This window comes from Pinus tabuliformis, chromosome 4_1 (assembly GCF_031772625.1).
Source record: "Pinus tabuliformis cultivar Carrire ecotype Pingquan chromosome 4_1, CPIR1, whole genome shotgun sequence".
NCBI lineage: Eukaryota > Viridiplantae > Streptophyta > Pinopsida > Pinales > Pinaceae > Pinus > Pinus tabuliformis.
Window position 1 is genome coordinate 494486330 of NC_142303.1, and position 17036 is coordinate 494503365.

At 36.8% G+C, this 17036-nt stretch overlaps 1 protein-coding gene across 2 annotated transcripts in view; it reads left to right on the plus strand.

Annotated features, from left to right (window-relative positions):
• The window catches only part of LOC149176684 (sterile alpha motif (SAM) domain-containing protein), a 142181-nt gene extending 129533 nt beyond the window's left edge, over window positions 1-12648 (plus strand). The window contains exons 5-10 of one of the 2 annotated variants that reach the window (XM_089419950.1): window positions 10696-10913; window positions 11018-11131; window positions 11237-11342; window positions 11537-11748; window positions 12040-12143; window positions 12253-12648. In XM_089419950.1, the coding sequence (XP_089276076.1) occupies window positions 10696-10913; window positions 11018-11131; window positions 11237-11342; window positions 11537-11748; window positions 12040-12143; window positions 12253-12406 (908 nt within the window). In that variant the 3' untranslated portion in view covers window positions 12407-12648. Of the gene's footprint in view, window positions 1-10695; window positions 10914-11017; window positions 11132-11236; window positions 11343-11536; window positions 11749-12039; window positions 12144-12252 lie in introns of those variants that run through there. The other variant, XR_016258073.1, reaches the window with a different exon arrangement.
• The last annotated feature ends 4388 nt before the right edge of the window (window positions 12649-17036 follow it).

The following is a 17036-nucleotide window of genomic DNA, read 5'->3' on the forward strand; positions in this document are numbered from 1 at the left end:
TTGTGCCCTGAAGATATCTCAAAAGATTCTTGCCACCAATCCAATGTGAGTGATGGTGCTTAACCATATATTGGCTCAACATGCTAACTGCAAAACATATATGCGGACGAGAGTTCACTAAGAACATCAATGCTACTATGAGTTGACGAAACTCAGAGGCATTTCCCAATTCAAGTCCGACAACACTACTGCATAACTTCTTAAAGTTAAGCTCCTCCATTTCAGTCCACCATTTCAAATTCGGAATCCAACTCCCTGTTACATTTGTAAATGAGAGGGTCTGCACCTGTCAGAAAGAGGTCATCCATTTAAAGCACCAGTATGAGAGGTCTATCATCCCCAACCTTAAGGCAAAGGTTTGGATCGGCTTCAATCCTCTCACACCAAGCTCGGGGTGCTTGCTTCAAACCATAGAGAGCTTTCTTCAACCTGCAAATATGAGATTCTTGATCATGAACCTCAAACCCCTCGGGTTGTTCCATATTTGTGGTCTTGCTATTACTTGTAAGATTTCCCTTGGTACATCCTGGATATATACCTTCATGCTCTTCTTTGAACTCGGGCATCCCTGTCCACCATCTGTCTCACATCGGGAATGGCCTTATAATGAAGATGGGCAGACCTCCGGTGCCATAGTTCAGATTGAAGTGATGGGTCACACGACATGGTCCCCAATGGACTTCTTGCAACTTGATACAAAGTGCCAACCATGAACCCAAGAATAAAAGCATCTTTAAAATTCCGTTTCCAGACACATACCTTTCCATCGATGAATGCCACCTTGTAACCTTTGTCTTCCATTGCTAAAATGGACACTAGGTTCTTCTTGAGATTAGGTACATACAGAACTTCTTGTAAATGAATCATGTTACCCTGATTCAATTGAAGAGTAACATTCCCTACACCCTTTACGGGATAGGTGGCATCATCTCCAAGAATAATTTCCAAGTTTGTCTCCTTCTTTATCAAATTAGAGAGAGCTTCCTTGTATTCGGTGAAGTGCCTTGAAGCACCACTATCAATAAGCTAATTTCCCAAAGAGTCTGGAGGAGAGGTAGTGGAGAGGGATGATATAAGATAATATTCCTTTTGCTTATCAGAAACAACATTTGATTCTTCATACGCCGAGTTTCTTTCTTTCTTGGAGGGTCGACCATTTCCTTGATGTCCTGCATTCCTTTTTCCTTTGCCATTGTACCTGTCATTCCTTCGATCATTGTTGTTGAAGTTGCCCCTCGAATGATTGTGATCATCATCATGTGATGTGTCCCTTCTATTTGGACACTCCCTTGCATAGTGGCCAAACTTATTGCAAGCAAAGCATCCGCCTTTCCTTTCTCCCTTAGATCCAGGCTTTCCATTTGAAATGACCTTTAGACCTGCATTATTTCTCCTTTTGGCATGAGCGGAGAAAGTAGTGGGGTTGCCTTTATTAGAAGGCATCTCTTGCTCCACCATCCTGGTTTCTTCTTGAATGCATCTCGACATCAGTTCTTCAAACCCTGGAATTCGATCATTATTGAGAATAGTTGTTCTAAATATGTACCACTCAGGTGAGAGTCCTCCAAGGGTAGTGCTAGTAAGTTCCTTGTCTGATATGATTTCTCCAATCGATAGAAGATCATTCTTGATCTCAATGATCCTTAAGAAGTAGGATTGAATATCCTCGTCCTTGCCCTTCTTGATATCCTTCAGCTTATTTTTGAGGAACAAAATTTGATTTGCATCACTAACCTTGAACATGCTTACCAATCTGTCGTAGATCTCCTTGGAGTTGTTCAAATTGGAGATGTAGGCCACCAGACGCTTGTCAATGGAATCTCTAATGATCTTCTTCGCTTTGACTTCACCCTTAGTGTACTTGTTCTTGTAGCAGCCGATGCATTTGATGGAGGCTCAGGGATTTTACCCTTCACATAACCCAACACTTCTTGTTCTTCCAATGTTAGATCAAGAGACATCTTCCATCCATGATAATTAGACTTTTCACGGAGCTTGTATTTAGCCGAGAAGAGGGATGAGGAACCCAATGAGCCTTTGACCTTGTCGAACTATCTTCGGTGATTGCTCTTTCACTCTTGCTTGGGCTTTGTCTTCACCTCAGCTCTGATACTATGTTAATTTTTGGTATGTTCTATGCTTAGAGCAATTTACTTCAATTTTCTTATTAGCTCAATATCAATATCTAGATTAGCAATCACATCAGCATGATAGTAAAATGCAGATAGAACATAAACATAAACAGTAGAAGACAAGCCAAGACAAGAGGACACAAGATGTGGCACCAGCCAGGGACAAACCCCAATGTGGGGAAACCCTTGATTAAATCTTCTTATAATCTTCAATAGTTCAGCAGAGAGATAGTACAAATATACAAAACTGATATTTTTGACAACAGTAGAAAGTCAATCATTCTACTAATGATGACAGTGCAACCTTGAATTCTCATGACAGTCTTCAACCAATCACAAAGAGTGCTGTAACATATCCTTTTAGTAGATCATCAATCTAGTAGCCCTCCATATAACACTGCTGCAACATTCCTCTGATTGCTTGCTGCTCCTGCAATTCTGGTTAGGGCACAAAATGCAACCCTTAACCTTTCACGCTATTAGCCAACTAAGCCCTTCTAGGGCTGTGGTCCACCAAGGAGAGTCTCCCCTTTATCCACGCTGCCTCCAGCAAGCAATGTACACCTCAAGGCTGCCTTGGAACAACCTTAGCTGCTTGCTATGGCTTGCAGCCTAGCAAAGCAGCTAGCTGTAGCTGTGGTCTCCTTCAACAGGCCCAAACAAGTCCTAAATAGCAGCGTTGCCTTCTTCACAAACTCGGCCTAGCTAACTGCACTTGCCAGAACCCAAATACATTCAAATTAAGCTGTGTCTTCAACGATTACTAATCTTGTGACTGCGACTTCTAAACATACCTAAATCATGCCCTAGAACAACAATATTTAACAAGCTGTCATAGGGATTTCCATGCTGCTCTTTCTAGACTTTTTCATGCTGATATATGGCTCCTTTATGCTGCGGCTAGGGCTCTTTAGGGCTTCCTTTGCAGCGTATTGAAGTTCCCTTAGACAACAGATATATCTCTCATCAAACTGCGGCTAGATATCTCCTTTCTTTGCTGCTAGATGTCTTCATTGACTACGTATTAGGTGTCTCCTCTAGCTAGCGGATTAGGGCCTCCTTTAGACTGCGGATAGGAACCTCTATTCACTGCGGCTTGATCTTCTTTAGGACAATAGCTAGCTTCCTCTTTGATTGCGTATGGGAGTCTTCTCTTTGAATACGTTTAGGGCTTGTTTTTAGATCTGCAGCTAGGGTTAGATCTCTTCTAGGACAACGTATAGAGATTCTCCTTAGGACAACGTATAGGGCTTCTCCTCTAGACCTCTCCTTCCACCAAAACCTAAATGAGTGGAGAGAGATCACAAGAGATGTGTGTGTGTCAAATGACTTGAGGCCTCCTCTATTTATAATGCGACATTGAGGTTGAGCTGGGGTAATTTGCTTGCTGGCTGACCTTGACAATTTTTCAAATAATACAAATAAATTCATATCTCCATAAATACATGTCGGAATTGGATGATCTTTAGACCAATCCTACACCTCTTGAAGAGTGGAATCCAAGAAAAATATCAGTTGCCATAAATAAGATGACCCACATGGAGTTCGACCCTAGTTGCTAATTTCAACAATTAGCCATTGAAAGAACTTTTCCCTTGGCTATTATATGACATTGCTTGCCTTTGAAAATATGCAGAACCCTAACTTATAACAACGCTCAAATTGGTCCTCTATTTATAATGCGACATTGAGGTTGAGCTGGGGTAATTTGCTTGCTGGCTGACCTTGACAATTTTTCAAATAATACAAATAAATTCATATCTCCATAAACACATGTCGGAATTGGATGATATTTAGACCAATCCTACACCTCTTGCAGAGTGGAATCCAAGAAAAATATTAGTTGCCATAAATAAGATGACCCACATGGAGTTCGACCCTAGTTGCTAATTTTAACAATTAGCCATTGAAATAACTTTTCCTTTGGCTGTTATATGACATTGCTTGCCTTTGAAAATATGCAAAACCCTAACTTATAACAGCGCTCAAATCGGTCTATGAATAAAGTACTTGAACTTTGGTATAGATTACCTAGGCCTTCTAGGCTTCACCAATATTATATCCCAATTAGTAGACCTCACATCAATTACCTTGAGCCATTATCATTGAATATATTTTAGGTGAGTATTTAGGAAAGCCTCCCTTGTGGTCCATCGCCACCAAATATTAGGAGAGCGGTTGTTGAGGTGATAGTGGCAACTGATTTTGTTGTTTCCCTAAGGTATTGCTTCACCTAGTGGGGCTTTGCACTAAGCTTGCTAGATTTTGTAGCAACACTTTTGTTGTCGTCGCTGATGAGGAGTTGTGTCCACCTCATCAAAATCCAAGTCTATGCTTCAAGTTTTATTGTTGAGAACTTCCCAAAGATTTTGGTAGAACTTCTCATTTGGCGACTCCTATAATAGATACCCCTTCCCTAATCTGTAGTAGTAGGTTAAATGGCGACATTCCTCCTAAAAAGAGAACTACTCTTAAGGCCACTACTTCCTCTTCCTCTATTATTTCCCCCCCCCCCCCCCTATCTTCAAGAACCTCTTTGGTTGTCCTAGCACCTCAACCACATTAGCCAAGCCATGGCTGAATACTACATTCAATCCCTTAGACATGAGTGTATTTCAGGGGGCTCCCCACAAACTTCCTAGGAAGTATGAAGAATGGTTACCCAAGTTCAATGGGACTAATGCAATAATGGTTGAAAATCATATGGATTAATTTTACTGGTGTGTTGGTGTAAGGATGATTGGGGAAGAAGATGTAGTAATGATGCTATTTTCCCTCTACTTAGAAGGAAATTTTAGAGAATGGTACCTAGATTTTCCCATAGGAGGTCTTAAAAATTGGGACCAACTCCATGAGGAATTTCACAAGAGATGGGCCACTGTCAAGGAAGGCATGCAACTCTTGGCCAAGTTCCAGGAAGCCAAAAACTCTGAGAATGAGAGTGTCAATGATTTCACTCAAAGGTTTGATAAGTTACTCAAATAAGAACCCAAGTTGAACAAAGCTCTGAGCAAACCATCCTTTTATTATATGTTGATGCCTTCCATGGATATATATCTTATGCCTTAAAAGGTAAAGACCCTCAAAGCCTTGATAGGCCAAGGCCTTTGCTATAACCATCAAATGCAATTTAACCACATCCAAGATTGATTTGCTCTCATACCCCTGAGTTAAAGTGCAGGTCAAGTCTAATCCGATTGCCCAAGTTAACCCCAACTTGCAAGCCTTTGCTAAAATTTTGATAAGATTACGAATGAGTTGATGTAGGTGCAAATGGCTATGATGAACTAGTTGACTATCTTGGATAGGGAAAGAGGGTTTTGCCAAAATTATTCTTCTAAGTCTCAATTCAATAATTATAGGGCTCCTAAAAGGAATCCCAATAGCAACAAGAATTTTGCTCAATAAGCTGTGCTTAATACCTTTACCCCTACCAACATGATTAATTAAGAAGGATTTTGTTGGTGTTATAAATGTAATGAATTCCATAGCAAGGAAGAGTACCCATGTAGTCTTCCTGAAGAGAGGAAGATAGTTCAATGTATTTGAATATGATTAATGACTCTGATCCTTTCACTACCTTGCTTAATGGAACTTCATCCTCTCTTAACAATAACATCAAGTACAAACTGAAGATACATATAATGAACATGATGAACATATTAATGTTGTTGAAGCAAGAGATATGTTCTAGTGGTTGCATTATATAGGGAAGAATAATGAACCAAGCCACCCTGAAGCAAGTAGTAGTGTTGTTCTCCATAAGAGTGTCAAAGCACCTTTTCCTTCTAGTAAGAATAATCGCAAGAAAAATTCTGCTAATGCCAGTAATGGAGTGTCATTAGATGTAGATGTGGCAAGTGTCCTGACTAAGGTAAGTGTGGATTTTCCACTTTTGGAGCTTGCTAAACTTGAATCTCAAGGGGGGCAAGTCACGAAAATCCTGAACTTAGATAGGGAAGCTGAGGACCCTCCCGCGATATTGCAAAAAATGTATTATGATTGAAAGAATGAAGGGCATGCACCCCTTTTATTGTCATTAGTAATTAATAATCTTATATTGCAAAATTGTATGCTTGACTTTGGAGATTTTGCTATTTGTCATGTCTTTGAGAGTCAAGAATGAATCAAAGTTGCAAATTAATAGGCCTTACAAGAATCTGTCTGGCTTTGACTCAAACTCTATCCTCCTGCATGGTCTAATTAAGTATGTTAAAGTTTGCTTGGCTACTAATAAAGACATATTTGTGTTAATGGACATAGTGGTCATAGATGTTCTTGATGCCTAGGGCATGCTCCAATCAAGGAAATGGTTAGCCTTTGTTGGTGGGCATCTGCAGATGGACTTATCCTCTGCTACGATATCCACAACCGATGGAAAGCCATTTATCTTGTATTTGAAAGGTCCACAGAAAGGTAGAGGTTAATGACATGACTGACTCGTGGATGAAAGTGATGGATGGTTTGTGCCCTATGAAGAAGCCACAAAAGATGAAGACTCCTTGACAAATAAATTCATGACATTGAAGGAAGGAGCTCTTCAAGCAGCTGGTTGAGGAGCTGCTGTAGGTCCCTAATTAAGAGGGAGCCTGAAAACAAGTTTCTTACTTGGAAGAAACTTGGAAATTCCTAAGCCAAGAGGGAGTTTAGTACATTCCTTTTGTAGGAATGAGTACATTCCGTTATTAGAATCGATATGTCCTCCCTAATTGAGAGGGAGAGATAAACACATCATTCTGGTCTTCACTTGGGAGGACAGAATGGAGGATTAGGTAATCATCTGGCATTCGATACTCTTTGAGGATGAGATAGGGCATCCAAGATAAGAGTAGTCGTGGATCGATATTCTTCGAGGATTGGCTATCTAAGATAAGAATAGTCCAAAGTATGTCATACTCTGTGAACACCCGAGTGGAGTATGTACCTTGAGAGACAATGATTATGGTGTCTATGAATCATTGGTCTCGCTAGCATTGTGCTCTGATCATGTGGATAGAGCTATTAGTCAAGGCCTTACTATGTGACAATGCTGGTTGATATGATGCTAGACAGATGGGTTATCAATCCAATTCTTCTTATGAGAAATTCTTCAGATTGAGAATGACCAAGTACCATTATGAATACCTCCCTAGTTAAGAGGGAGTGTTGTAAAGTCTAACTAGGTCCGGTCTTCAAAACGACATGTAATTATGATCTTTGTAAATGATGAAAAGAAGAAGATAAAATTATTTTTGTAATGCCTTGCTTCATGGGTTTCATGAGCAAGAGTTTTTATCTAGTTGGCTCCCATTGAGAGCCTTAGGATTTATCATTAGAGTCAAAGAGTCAATGTCATGTATGAAGAACCCTTCTTGGGCATGTGTCAAATGTATTTAGGTCAATAGCATTGTCAAATAGCCCTCCAACGACAAGAACTAATACTCCTCTTCAAGTTGGCCTTAAAATACAGAAAATAACTCATGTTGGCTCATCTATTTGGAGACACACTTATTCGGATGTATAGGTCGACTTATTATATGGGACAAACCACTATAAATAGGTGGGAAAGGTCTCTGCATTATTACATAATAGAAGTTCGGATTCCTTTGAAATTTCGGTGATGAAGTACAGTCAACAATTCAGCGACATCTCTGAGATCTTTTGATGGGTAAGGAAGGGACAACGAGTTTGTGTTTAAGGCTAAATCATAGGAAGTAAGGCTAGGACCTCTCTAAGATTTAGATTATAGTCACGGCAAAAGGAAGAAACAAAGTCAGATGCAAAGAAGGAACTCAAATAATCGATGGAGGAGCGATGAAGGTCCTTTTAAGGCTCAATAGAAGTTTTGTTTCATAAGATAAGGGTCTCGAGGTTACAACAGAGGAAGACCACTGTGTGGTGCTATGAAGAAGCTATTGTTCTGGGATCTATTACAGTATTTCAGTGCTACTACAATGGTCACATTTTTGGATACACTACATTGACATGTCTCGGTGCCATCTCTAGTGTATCTACAACTCGTTGAGGGGATGATCTCAGGATTAAGAAGGTCGAAGAGGAAGAGGAGTCAAGAAGGAGAAAAGAGCAGAAGACAGAGAACTAGTGTCTTGATCTTGGAGTGGCTAATAGGTCAAGGGTCTTGGTCTTGGTATTCTTCAAGTAGAATCTATATAAGAAGAATTTGTGCAGGTTTCCCCTCAAAGAGTGAGAGGTTCTGGCTTTGGCTGATAGCCTACATTCTGTGTCTCTTGTCTATTTATGTTCATGCATTGGTTATTGTTTGATGAAGAAGAACACTAATAAATTAAGAAGAGGAAGATCCTAATCTAAAGAAGTAAAAAGCATTCACAAGCAGTCACTAATTGAAGAGAAATCGCCTAATGCTAATGCCCTAGATTTATCAATGATCTTGTTCCTTTGTTGATCGAATCATTTAATAAACCTTTCTCTAACTTCTACATGTCTAGGTATTCCTTCATTATTGCATATCAATAAACCCTAGCTTGTGGAGGTCCTTGTTTAGTCTAGGGTTAGTATAATTGCACCTTTATAAAGAAGAATTCAGCTTATTCAATCATTAACTTATCTTTCCCTAGCCCAATTATATCACCTAGGAGCCCTCTAACTAGAATACCCTTATAGGTGAATATAGGGAAGCCTCGCTTGTGGTGAAACTCCACTTAATAGCAGGAGGAAGATTGTTGAGGTGACAGTGGCAATCCTTCCTCATTGTTGCTATAGGCTCTGGTCCTCGCCGTTGCTATAGGGCCTGGCCCTCGCCTTGTGAGTCCCCTAACAAGGCCTGATAGATTTTGTGGCAACAGGCCCTAGAGGTGGAGAAGGAACAGTTTTAGAATAGATTGGCTTCTTTAGGGAGGGATCTGTAGGAAATGACTGAAGACATCTCCCTTCTCAAGGAAAGGATGCAAGGACTAACGGTCTAGAGAGTAGTCTGATTTCCTGTCTTGGATTTGATGTAATAAATGATTAAGGAAAAATGGCAATTAACATAGGAAGTAAATTTCCTTAGCAATGAAAATGCCATCCTCAATGTAAAGGGCCAAACAATGGAGGAAAGAATAACATATTTGGAGGTTGAACAGAGCAAAGTGATATATCTGTCCTCACAGCTGGATGAGGCAAAGGAAAAAACAAAGAACTTGCAGTTTGAACTAGTGCATCGAGAAGTTATGATTAAACCCTGCTTCTAGTTCTCTAATGCAAGAGATAGTGAAAAATGATGTTGGAAAGCTACACCAAATGATTGAACAATTCTTGAAGGAAGTTGAAGAATGGAAGATGAAGCACCAAGATAGGTCGTGGTACCTGGAGAATCAACCAGTGCTGAAAGATTTGTTATGAGGTCCTTAAGTTCATCATGATTTTATTAATGAGATTATTTTATTTCTGTTTGTTCTTGGTATGACTCACTTTGCTTTTGAGCAGTTTGTTCCTCTAATTGGTGATGTTTCTTCTAAAATTCTTTCCTAAATTCATCATGCTTTGTAGCATTTAACTTTTGTTGCTCTTGTAATCTATCCAACCTTGAATTTATATCAGCCAATTTTCTAGTCATTAGTAGGGTATTTTTGTGCTTAATTTTGATTCTGTTGTACTACCTTGCAATTTCTTGAATTTTTGAATTGTATGGTTGATCGAATTCAATTGTATGACTTACTGTGTCGGATTTGTATTGGATTTGTGCCTTTATTGCATCTTAAAGAGCTGTTCAATTTATTGTAAAATCAGGGCCAAGGCACGTTGCCACTGGTGAAATAATAAAATTCAAGGATGTTATTTATGTTTTCTTCCAATTTCTGCCTTATAATTTGTGTTGACGGAATCAATTGGATCTCTGCTTGGCTTACGTATTTGAATTTCAGTGTTAAATGAATTTGATAAATAAGAAAGTAGTATGCTGCTTCTTCTTATGAAGAATGTTTGCTTTCTAGCACTTGTGTCATGATTTATGAATACTCAATCATGACTAAGGCGCCGTCCTGCATAGAGTTAATGGACATTATTTTCAGCAGTCTGTAAGTGTTATCCCTTTCATTATCTATAAAGGAAACATATATCATCACAGTTGTAGAGACAGTTTTCATGCACCATTTGTCTAAATCCAGTTGAATCTTCATTGAAAATAGTTGTTCTAGGGTGACAGACTATGGCATATTACTTTAGGACAAGCAAGGGCAAATCTACCCAGTCCGCCCTCCTCCCCCTCCCACATTCCTACTGCACCCTGCTGGCCCAAGTACTGGCCTGAAGGCCTAGAGTGGTGCAGGAAGGTGCTCACTGCATTGAGGCCCTGAGTGGGAGAGAGGGGAACAACAGAAGGAAAATATATAATATTTCAAAATTCACTATTATACCTAGTAGGGAAGGTCAGTCTGTTTCCTATACCATTCTCTGTGTTGCATCTTTAGATTAATCAAGCTTTAGACTTTTTATTAGTTCATCTGAGCTTGTTTCGTGGATCAGGATACTCTGGAAAACATGCATATATGCGTTACTTGCATAGCAATAGCATAATGTGTTCTTCTAGGTACTATGTGTTTTACATGTTTTCATCCTCTAGCAGATTATCAAGGACTTACCAGAGGTTTCCGTCATGGTAAAGTGTACTGCTCATTAATCACGGCACGCCTTGTCAATATGAGAATTGGACTTTCATGGGATCAATTGCATGTTTTACCTTTAAATGAGAGAGTTGATGTAGATGGAGTATATGTAACCGCTATTGATGCCAATCACTGCCCTGGATCAGTTATCCTTCTTTTTGAACCACCTAATGGTAAGGTAAGGGTTGGACAGTTTCCTTGTAATGGTATTTAATTGATGTGAATATCAAGCAATGTAAAATGATGTCAAATTTTGTTTTTGACAATTTCCAAATCTTGCAGCCTGTTCTTCACACAGGAGACTTCAGATTCTGTCAACAAATGATTACCAATCCAATTCTTGATTCCTGTAATATTCATACACTTATCCTCGATACAACATATTGTAATCCTCAGGTATTAGTTAGTTTGGACTGACAAGCTTGGAATTTTTTAAAGAGATATTTCAAACTCTTATTTATTTAGGAAGGTGCCTCTGACAATTATAGGCTTTTCATGCAGTATGACTTTCCAAAGCAGGAAACAGTTATTCAATTTGTTCTGGAAGCCATTCAGGCAGAAGCTTTCAACCCAAAAACTCTCTTTCTGATTGGTACTTATACCATTGGTGAGATTGATTCTATACTTCTTGACTAATTTTTATGGCTTTATAGTTATAAGAGTTCTATATTTCTTGACTATGTTATGGCTTTCTACTTATAAGGATTCTACACCTCTTGACTAATTTTATGGCCTTATATCATCTGAATAATGGTACTTATGAAACTAATCACAGCTTGGTTAATGATGTTCGCATGGCAGGAAAGGAGAGAATATTCTTGGAGGTTGCAAGGGTTCTTCGCAAGAAGGTTTATGTTGGTGCAGCCAAACTACGTTTGCTGGAATGCTTGGGACTACCTAAAGAGGATATGCAGTGGTTAACATCCAATGAGCAAGAAAGTCATATTCATGTTGTGCCTTTGTGGACCATAGCAAGCTTCAAGAGGATGACTTTCATATCAAAACGTTATCATGTAAGAATCTAGTTTTTAATTCTTAATTACAAATTTTAATGGACCAAGTGGGTTCTTAGGGTGGTTGGTAGGTAATAAATCTCATTTATCAATCATTGTTTGTGATTTGCAATCTCATTGCACAAACATGGAGACAACATTAGATATAGCTGACTCAGTAAATTTCATCCTCGTCACAGCAAGAATCTTGACCATACTGTTTTTTTGTTTTGTTTTGTTCACTTTCTGCTCTACTTTAGCATGCTCCTTTCTCTATTGGAAATATGCTTATGTCATCATAAATACTTGTAGGGTTGTTACAATTCTATAGTTGCATTCTCTCCAACTGGATGGACTTTTGGGAAAGGAAAGAAAAAGACTCCAGGAAAAAGATGGCAACAGGGAACCATTATCCGGTACGATAAAATATTTCGTAAAAGCTGCAATTTTTGTTTCAATTGCTTGTTTTGATCATAAATCACCAGTCTTAGATCATCTAACATGTCCTGCTATTTTGTGGTGCAGGTATGAGGTTCCATATAGTGAACACTGCAGCTTTACAGAGTTAAAAGAGTTTGTTAAATATATTGCACCAGAAAACATCATACCAAGTGTAAATAATGATAGTGCTCAGGCTGCTGACAACATGGTTGCACTTCTCCTCAATGAAGACTCCTGAATGAATTCACTCCATCTATCTCGGGGAGTGAGATGCGGAAACTTCCATTATTTGGGCTTCACTCTGTTCTTCTGTAAAATGTGTATAAGAGTAGAAACTGTTGACATCCATATTCAAAATACGTGAATGCATGGCAAAGCCAATTAGCATGCTATATTTGTCCACAAATAAATATACTTGTGTCCTGTCATGCTGGTTTGACTTTAAGTTAATGAAAAGTTGAAAACCTTAGGAGAATCAAACTAATGGAATATGATAGCCTCATTAATCTTAAAATAGATTTAGAAATTATTTAGGTCACGACTACCTATACAAGGTTTTATAAAGTTTGAGCAACTATTATTCAATATGAATAGTGAGCATTATCTTGGAAAAGAGTCATGGGGATATCTAGGTCCTAGAAAGACTAACGCAATGGATAACGGCGAAAAGTTGTATTGCCATTAGAGTGGAGATCATTGAAAGAATTCTCAGTTTTTATACTATTGATTAGCTACGTTGATCAATCTGTTGAACTGATTGCACGGGAGTGTGAGAAGTGATTATGACAGGGACATAAAAGCAAGGTTAAACTCAGAATTACATTGCACGGGAGTGTGAGCAGTGATTATGGCAAGGACATGAATGTAACGGTAAGCTCAGAGATATGATGTCATGAAGTAATAGTGGGTAGAAAGAAGTATTTGAAGTGATACCTTTTATTCAGTTACAAAAAATCAATGTATTTGACTGAAAATACAAAATGTACCCATTAGAAGGCTTTAAAGTTATATGCAGTGTTGATAACATCACCAATATTTTGGCGGTGCCCCGAAAAATTGAGATCTTTTTGGGCGGCTGATTTTTCCATCCTAAAAAATTGCGAGTTTCCCAAAAAAATAATCATCGTATGGCTTACTTAAAATCACGATTTTCCGAATATTCCGGGCTGTTTAGCAAAATTTTTTTTTGGGGCTTGAGGCAATTTTTTTTGGGCAGGGGAGTGGGGGCATTTCACTTAGCAAGTTGGAGCTATGAGAGAATTTGGAGTGTACCTGAACATAATATACCCAATGGGATTCCAGTGCATACAACTGGATTTGTATGCTACTAATACTATGTAATTAATGCTAATGTTAAATTTTTAAACTAAAATGATAAAAATAAAATTAGAAGATGTTTAAGAGTAGATTTGACTTCACTGGATTTCATATGGAGAAAGTAGAGTTTTAGATCTCACTTAAAATCCAACAAACTTGACAGTTTTCAGGGTTTCAAGGTTTCGGTGATTGCAACATTTCCATTCAACTTTGTCATGTATGATGGTATGGAACTACCATTTAATCAAGTGCACCAAGCCCTCTATACATTCAATGTTGGTGGGAGTGATTGTTGAACTCTTCTGTCATGACCCTAGTAAAACTGTACCCATCACTCAAACAAAATCTTGATTTGACATGTAAGTTTTATCTATCTTATTATAATGGTTAGAGAATTATATTGATGATGAGGATCCCAATTTAGGAAATGATTTTGATGATATATATTTATTTGTTGTAGCATGATTTTTTTGGACTCTGGAGGTCGTTTATAGCTTCTTTGATAAAGTATTGTTGGTTCAAAGATGGATTGCACTTGATGCTATTTGGTTATATGCACTAGTACGATTGAATTTGTATCATGATCATTTAAAATTGTAAATATCTTAGTTTCTAAAATTTGAAAAGATTCGAATGTTTCTTTATATTTCATTTTTGTATGTGTAATAATTGACTAATTTATCATACATAAATTGTGACATTTGTGTGCTCTTTTTAGGGTCACTATGTATCGTGTCAGACAATTGTATTTCCTTGTCCTTCATGTCCTGTGTCAGACAATTGCATTTCCTTGTCCTTCATGTCTTGTGTCATTATGTTAGGTGACTTAGGTTTTAAGGTGATATTGATGTAGATAGTGTTAATTTCAAACTTATTGTGATAATTACTAAAATTAATGTGATAATTTCAAAACCTCAAAATATTGTGATATATATATGGTGGTATTATCACAGTACGTGTAACATTGGCTAGGAGTCTTGAAGAATAAATGAGTTCATAAACCAAGTAAAGCTATATACAATATTTTTAAAGGTAGGGTATGCTAAAAAAATGATGTCCACCCTTAATCACATTTATATCATATTTTTTACAAATTCATTGGTCCTTCCAAACATAGTTACTGATCAAACGAGAAAATTACCTAGTATTCATTTTTTTTTTAGGTAGCAAAAAATCATTTGATTTTGAAAGCTGGTGATTTAGAATAACCTATGAAACCGGATTCGCTGGAAATGGCCTGCATGTCCGAAACTCACGAATCGAACACGATTCGTTGGGGATTCGGATCCCAGAATGGGACACGTACGAATCCCATACGTGTCCCGTTAGGACACAACGTGTCCCGATTTATCTTACTATCTTGTAAGTTGTCTTTCATTTATGAATCATGATTTATCATTTTATGTGACATTTATTTGAATTTTGTATGTATTATGCATGCTAATTGCTGTAATGTTACTATTACTAACTTACTTTGTAAATAGTAAAACTAAATCTAGATGATCTATGTTTGAAATCAATGAATTTGTATCATTAATGAGAATTTGCGTAAGAAATATTTAATTTTTAATATATATATATATATATATATATATATATATATATTTAATAAAATAATATATAACGAATCTTACGTGTCTTGTTCTGGGGGGTCAACATGTTCGAATCCGACTCTCGAATGCCGTTTCCTACGAATCCCGAATCTTCATGGCAGGGGACTTAGAGAATACTTTTTTTTAGAGCGTATTTTTGTCACTTTAAATTTTCCTATGTATAAAGTATGAACATTTTTTTAAAATGTTAGTGATTTTCATGCTAATTTTGAAAAGCGTTGATGCAACATCAACACATTTTGACACTTAATTTTTTAAATGTATCAAGTATGAATACTTTTTTGTTAGCGATATTCATTTTGATTTTGAAAAGTGATAATACCACATCAACTCTATTTGTTTAGAGGACTTATTTTTTACACTTTAAATTTTCTAATGTATTGAGTGAGTTTTTTTTTTGTTTAATGTTGGTGATTTTCATGTCCATAATAAAACATAACAAAAATAACATAACAAAAAAAACATGACAAAAATAAATAATTAAATAAAAATGTAAAAAAAACCAAAATTAACTTGTAATTTTTTTAAAATAAAAACAAAGAAGAAAATATTTCAGAAAAACATATAATTTTAAGGGGTAAAAAAACCTCATTAAAATAAAAGATTAAAATAAAAAAATAAAAAAAAATTATTAAATTTTAAAAAGGAAAAAATAATTTAAAACAAAGAACTTTCAAAAATAAAAAATAATAAAAAAAACTAAAAAAATAAAAATAAAATAAAAATAAAAATAAAAAAAATTCCTGCGGACCAAAGGGTTTGGGGTGGCTAGGGGTTGATTCCTGCACCTCCTTCCTCACCCACCCCACAACCCAATTGACTCGGGGAGTCTAAGGGCAGATTCCCAGAATTGGCCCTTGGCTTGTGGGATTTTTTTTATTTTTTATTTTTTATTTATTTTTCGTCTTTTAATTATTATTATTATTATATTTGTAATTTTATTATTTTTTAATTATTATTTTTATAATTTTATTATTTATTTCTTGTTTTAATTTATATATATATATATATATATATATATTTAAATTAAGTGTCTTTTTATTTTTATTTTTAATTTTAATGTTTGATTTTATTTTGTGATTTTTTTTTTTAAACTTCAAAAAATTTGTTTTTAATTTTTGTTGTTGTTGTTAATTTTTAACTTTTTTTCTTAATTTTGTTTTCCTTAAGGAAAAATCGCAATTTCATTAAGATGTTGAAAATTCCATGTTGTAGATGTTTGGAAGCGTATGCTGTAAGGGTGATTGTTGTCATTGTCTGTGCGTTACTATAAAAAATAATACTATCCCAGGTTGGGAGACTAATAAGTTGTAGATATGATATGTCTGACAAAAAATATATATACATGAATAACTAAGAAGAATTATGGTCACAATCATATCTTAAAAACCATAAAATCAGGCTTGTCTGCCCCAAACTATCGCTGGTCATCATAGGGTCTATGGAAGTATCTGTAGAATTCTTGCTTTGGCTACTCCTGGATCACCCAGAGCCCCCGAGGCTGGTGCACAACCTCCTTGGATAATCTCTCAGAAACTTGGTTGCGCTCCCTGTATATGTGATGACAAGAGATATAATCAAATTGAGATTTCAGAAGCATAGCCTCATCCAAAATGTTTCAGAGCGTGTGCACGTGACATGCAGATTGTTGGTCAAACCAATTTATGATAAGTTTGGAACTGCCAAAGATTTGAATGTGACGACATCCTTTCTCAAGTGCAAAATATTGTAAATGTTTGAGTGTAATAAGTTCTGCAAAATTATTGATTCCATCTCCCAGTCCCATTTGGATTTTATAAGAATGATTTTCAGTAATATGTAGTAGCACACACCCACCACAACCTTCATGCTGTGCTAAACTGTCGAAGTATGCCCAAGGGATGTTCTTGTTGATAATCTCAACAGAGATATTGCGAGTAGTGTGAGGGCGTTCATCCT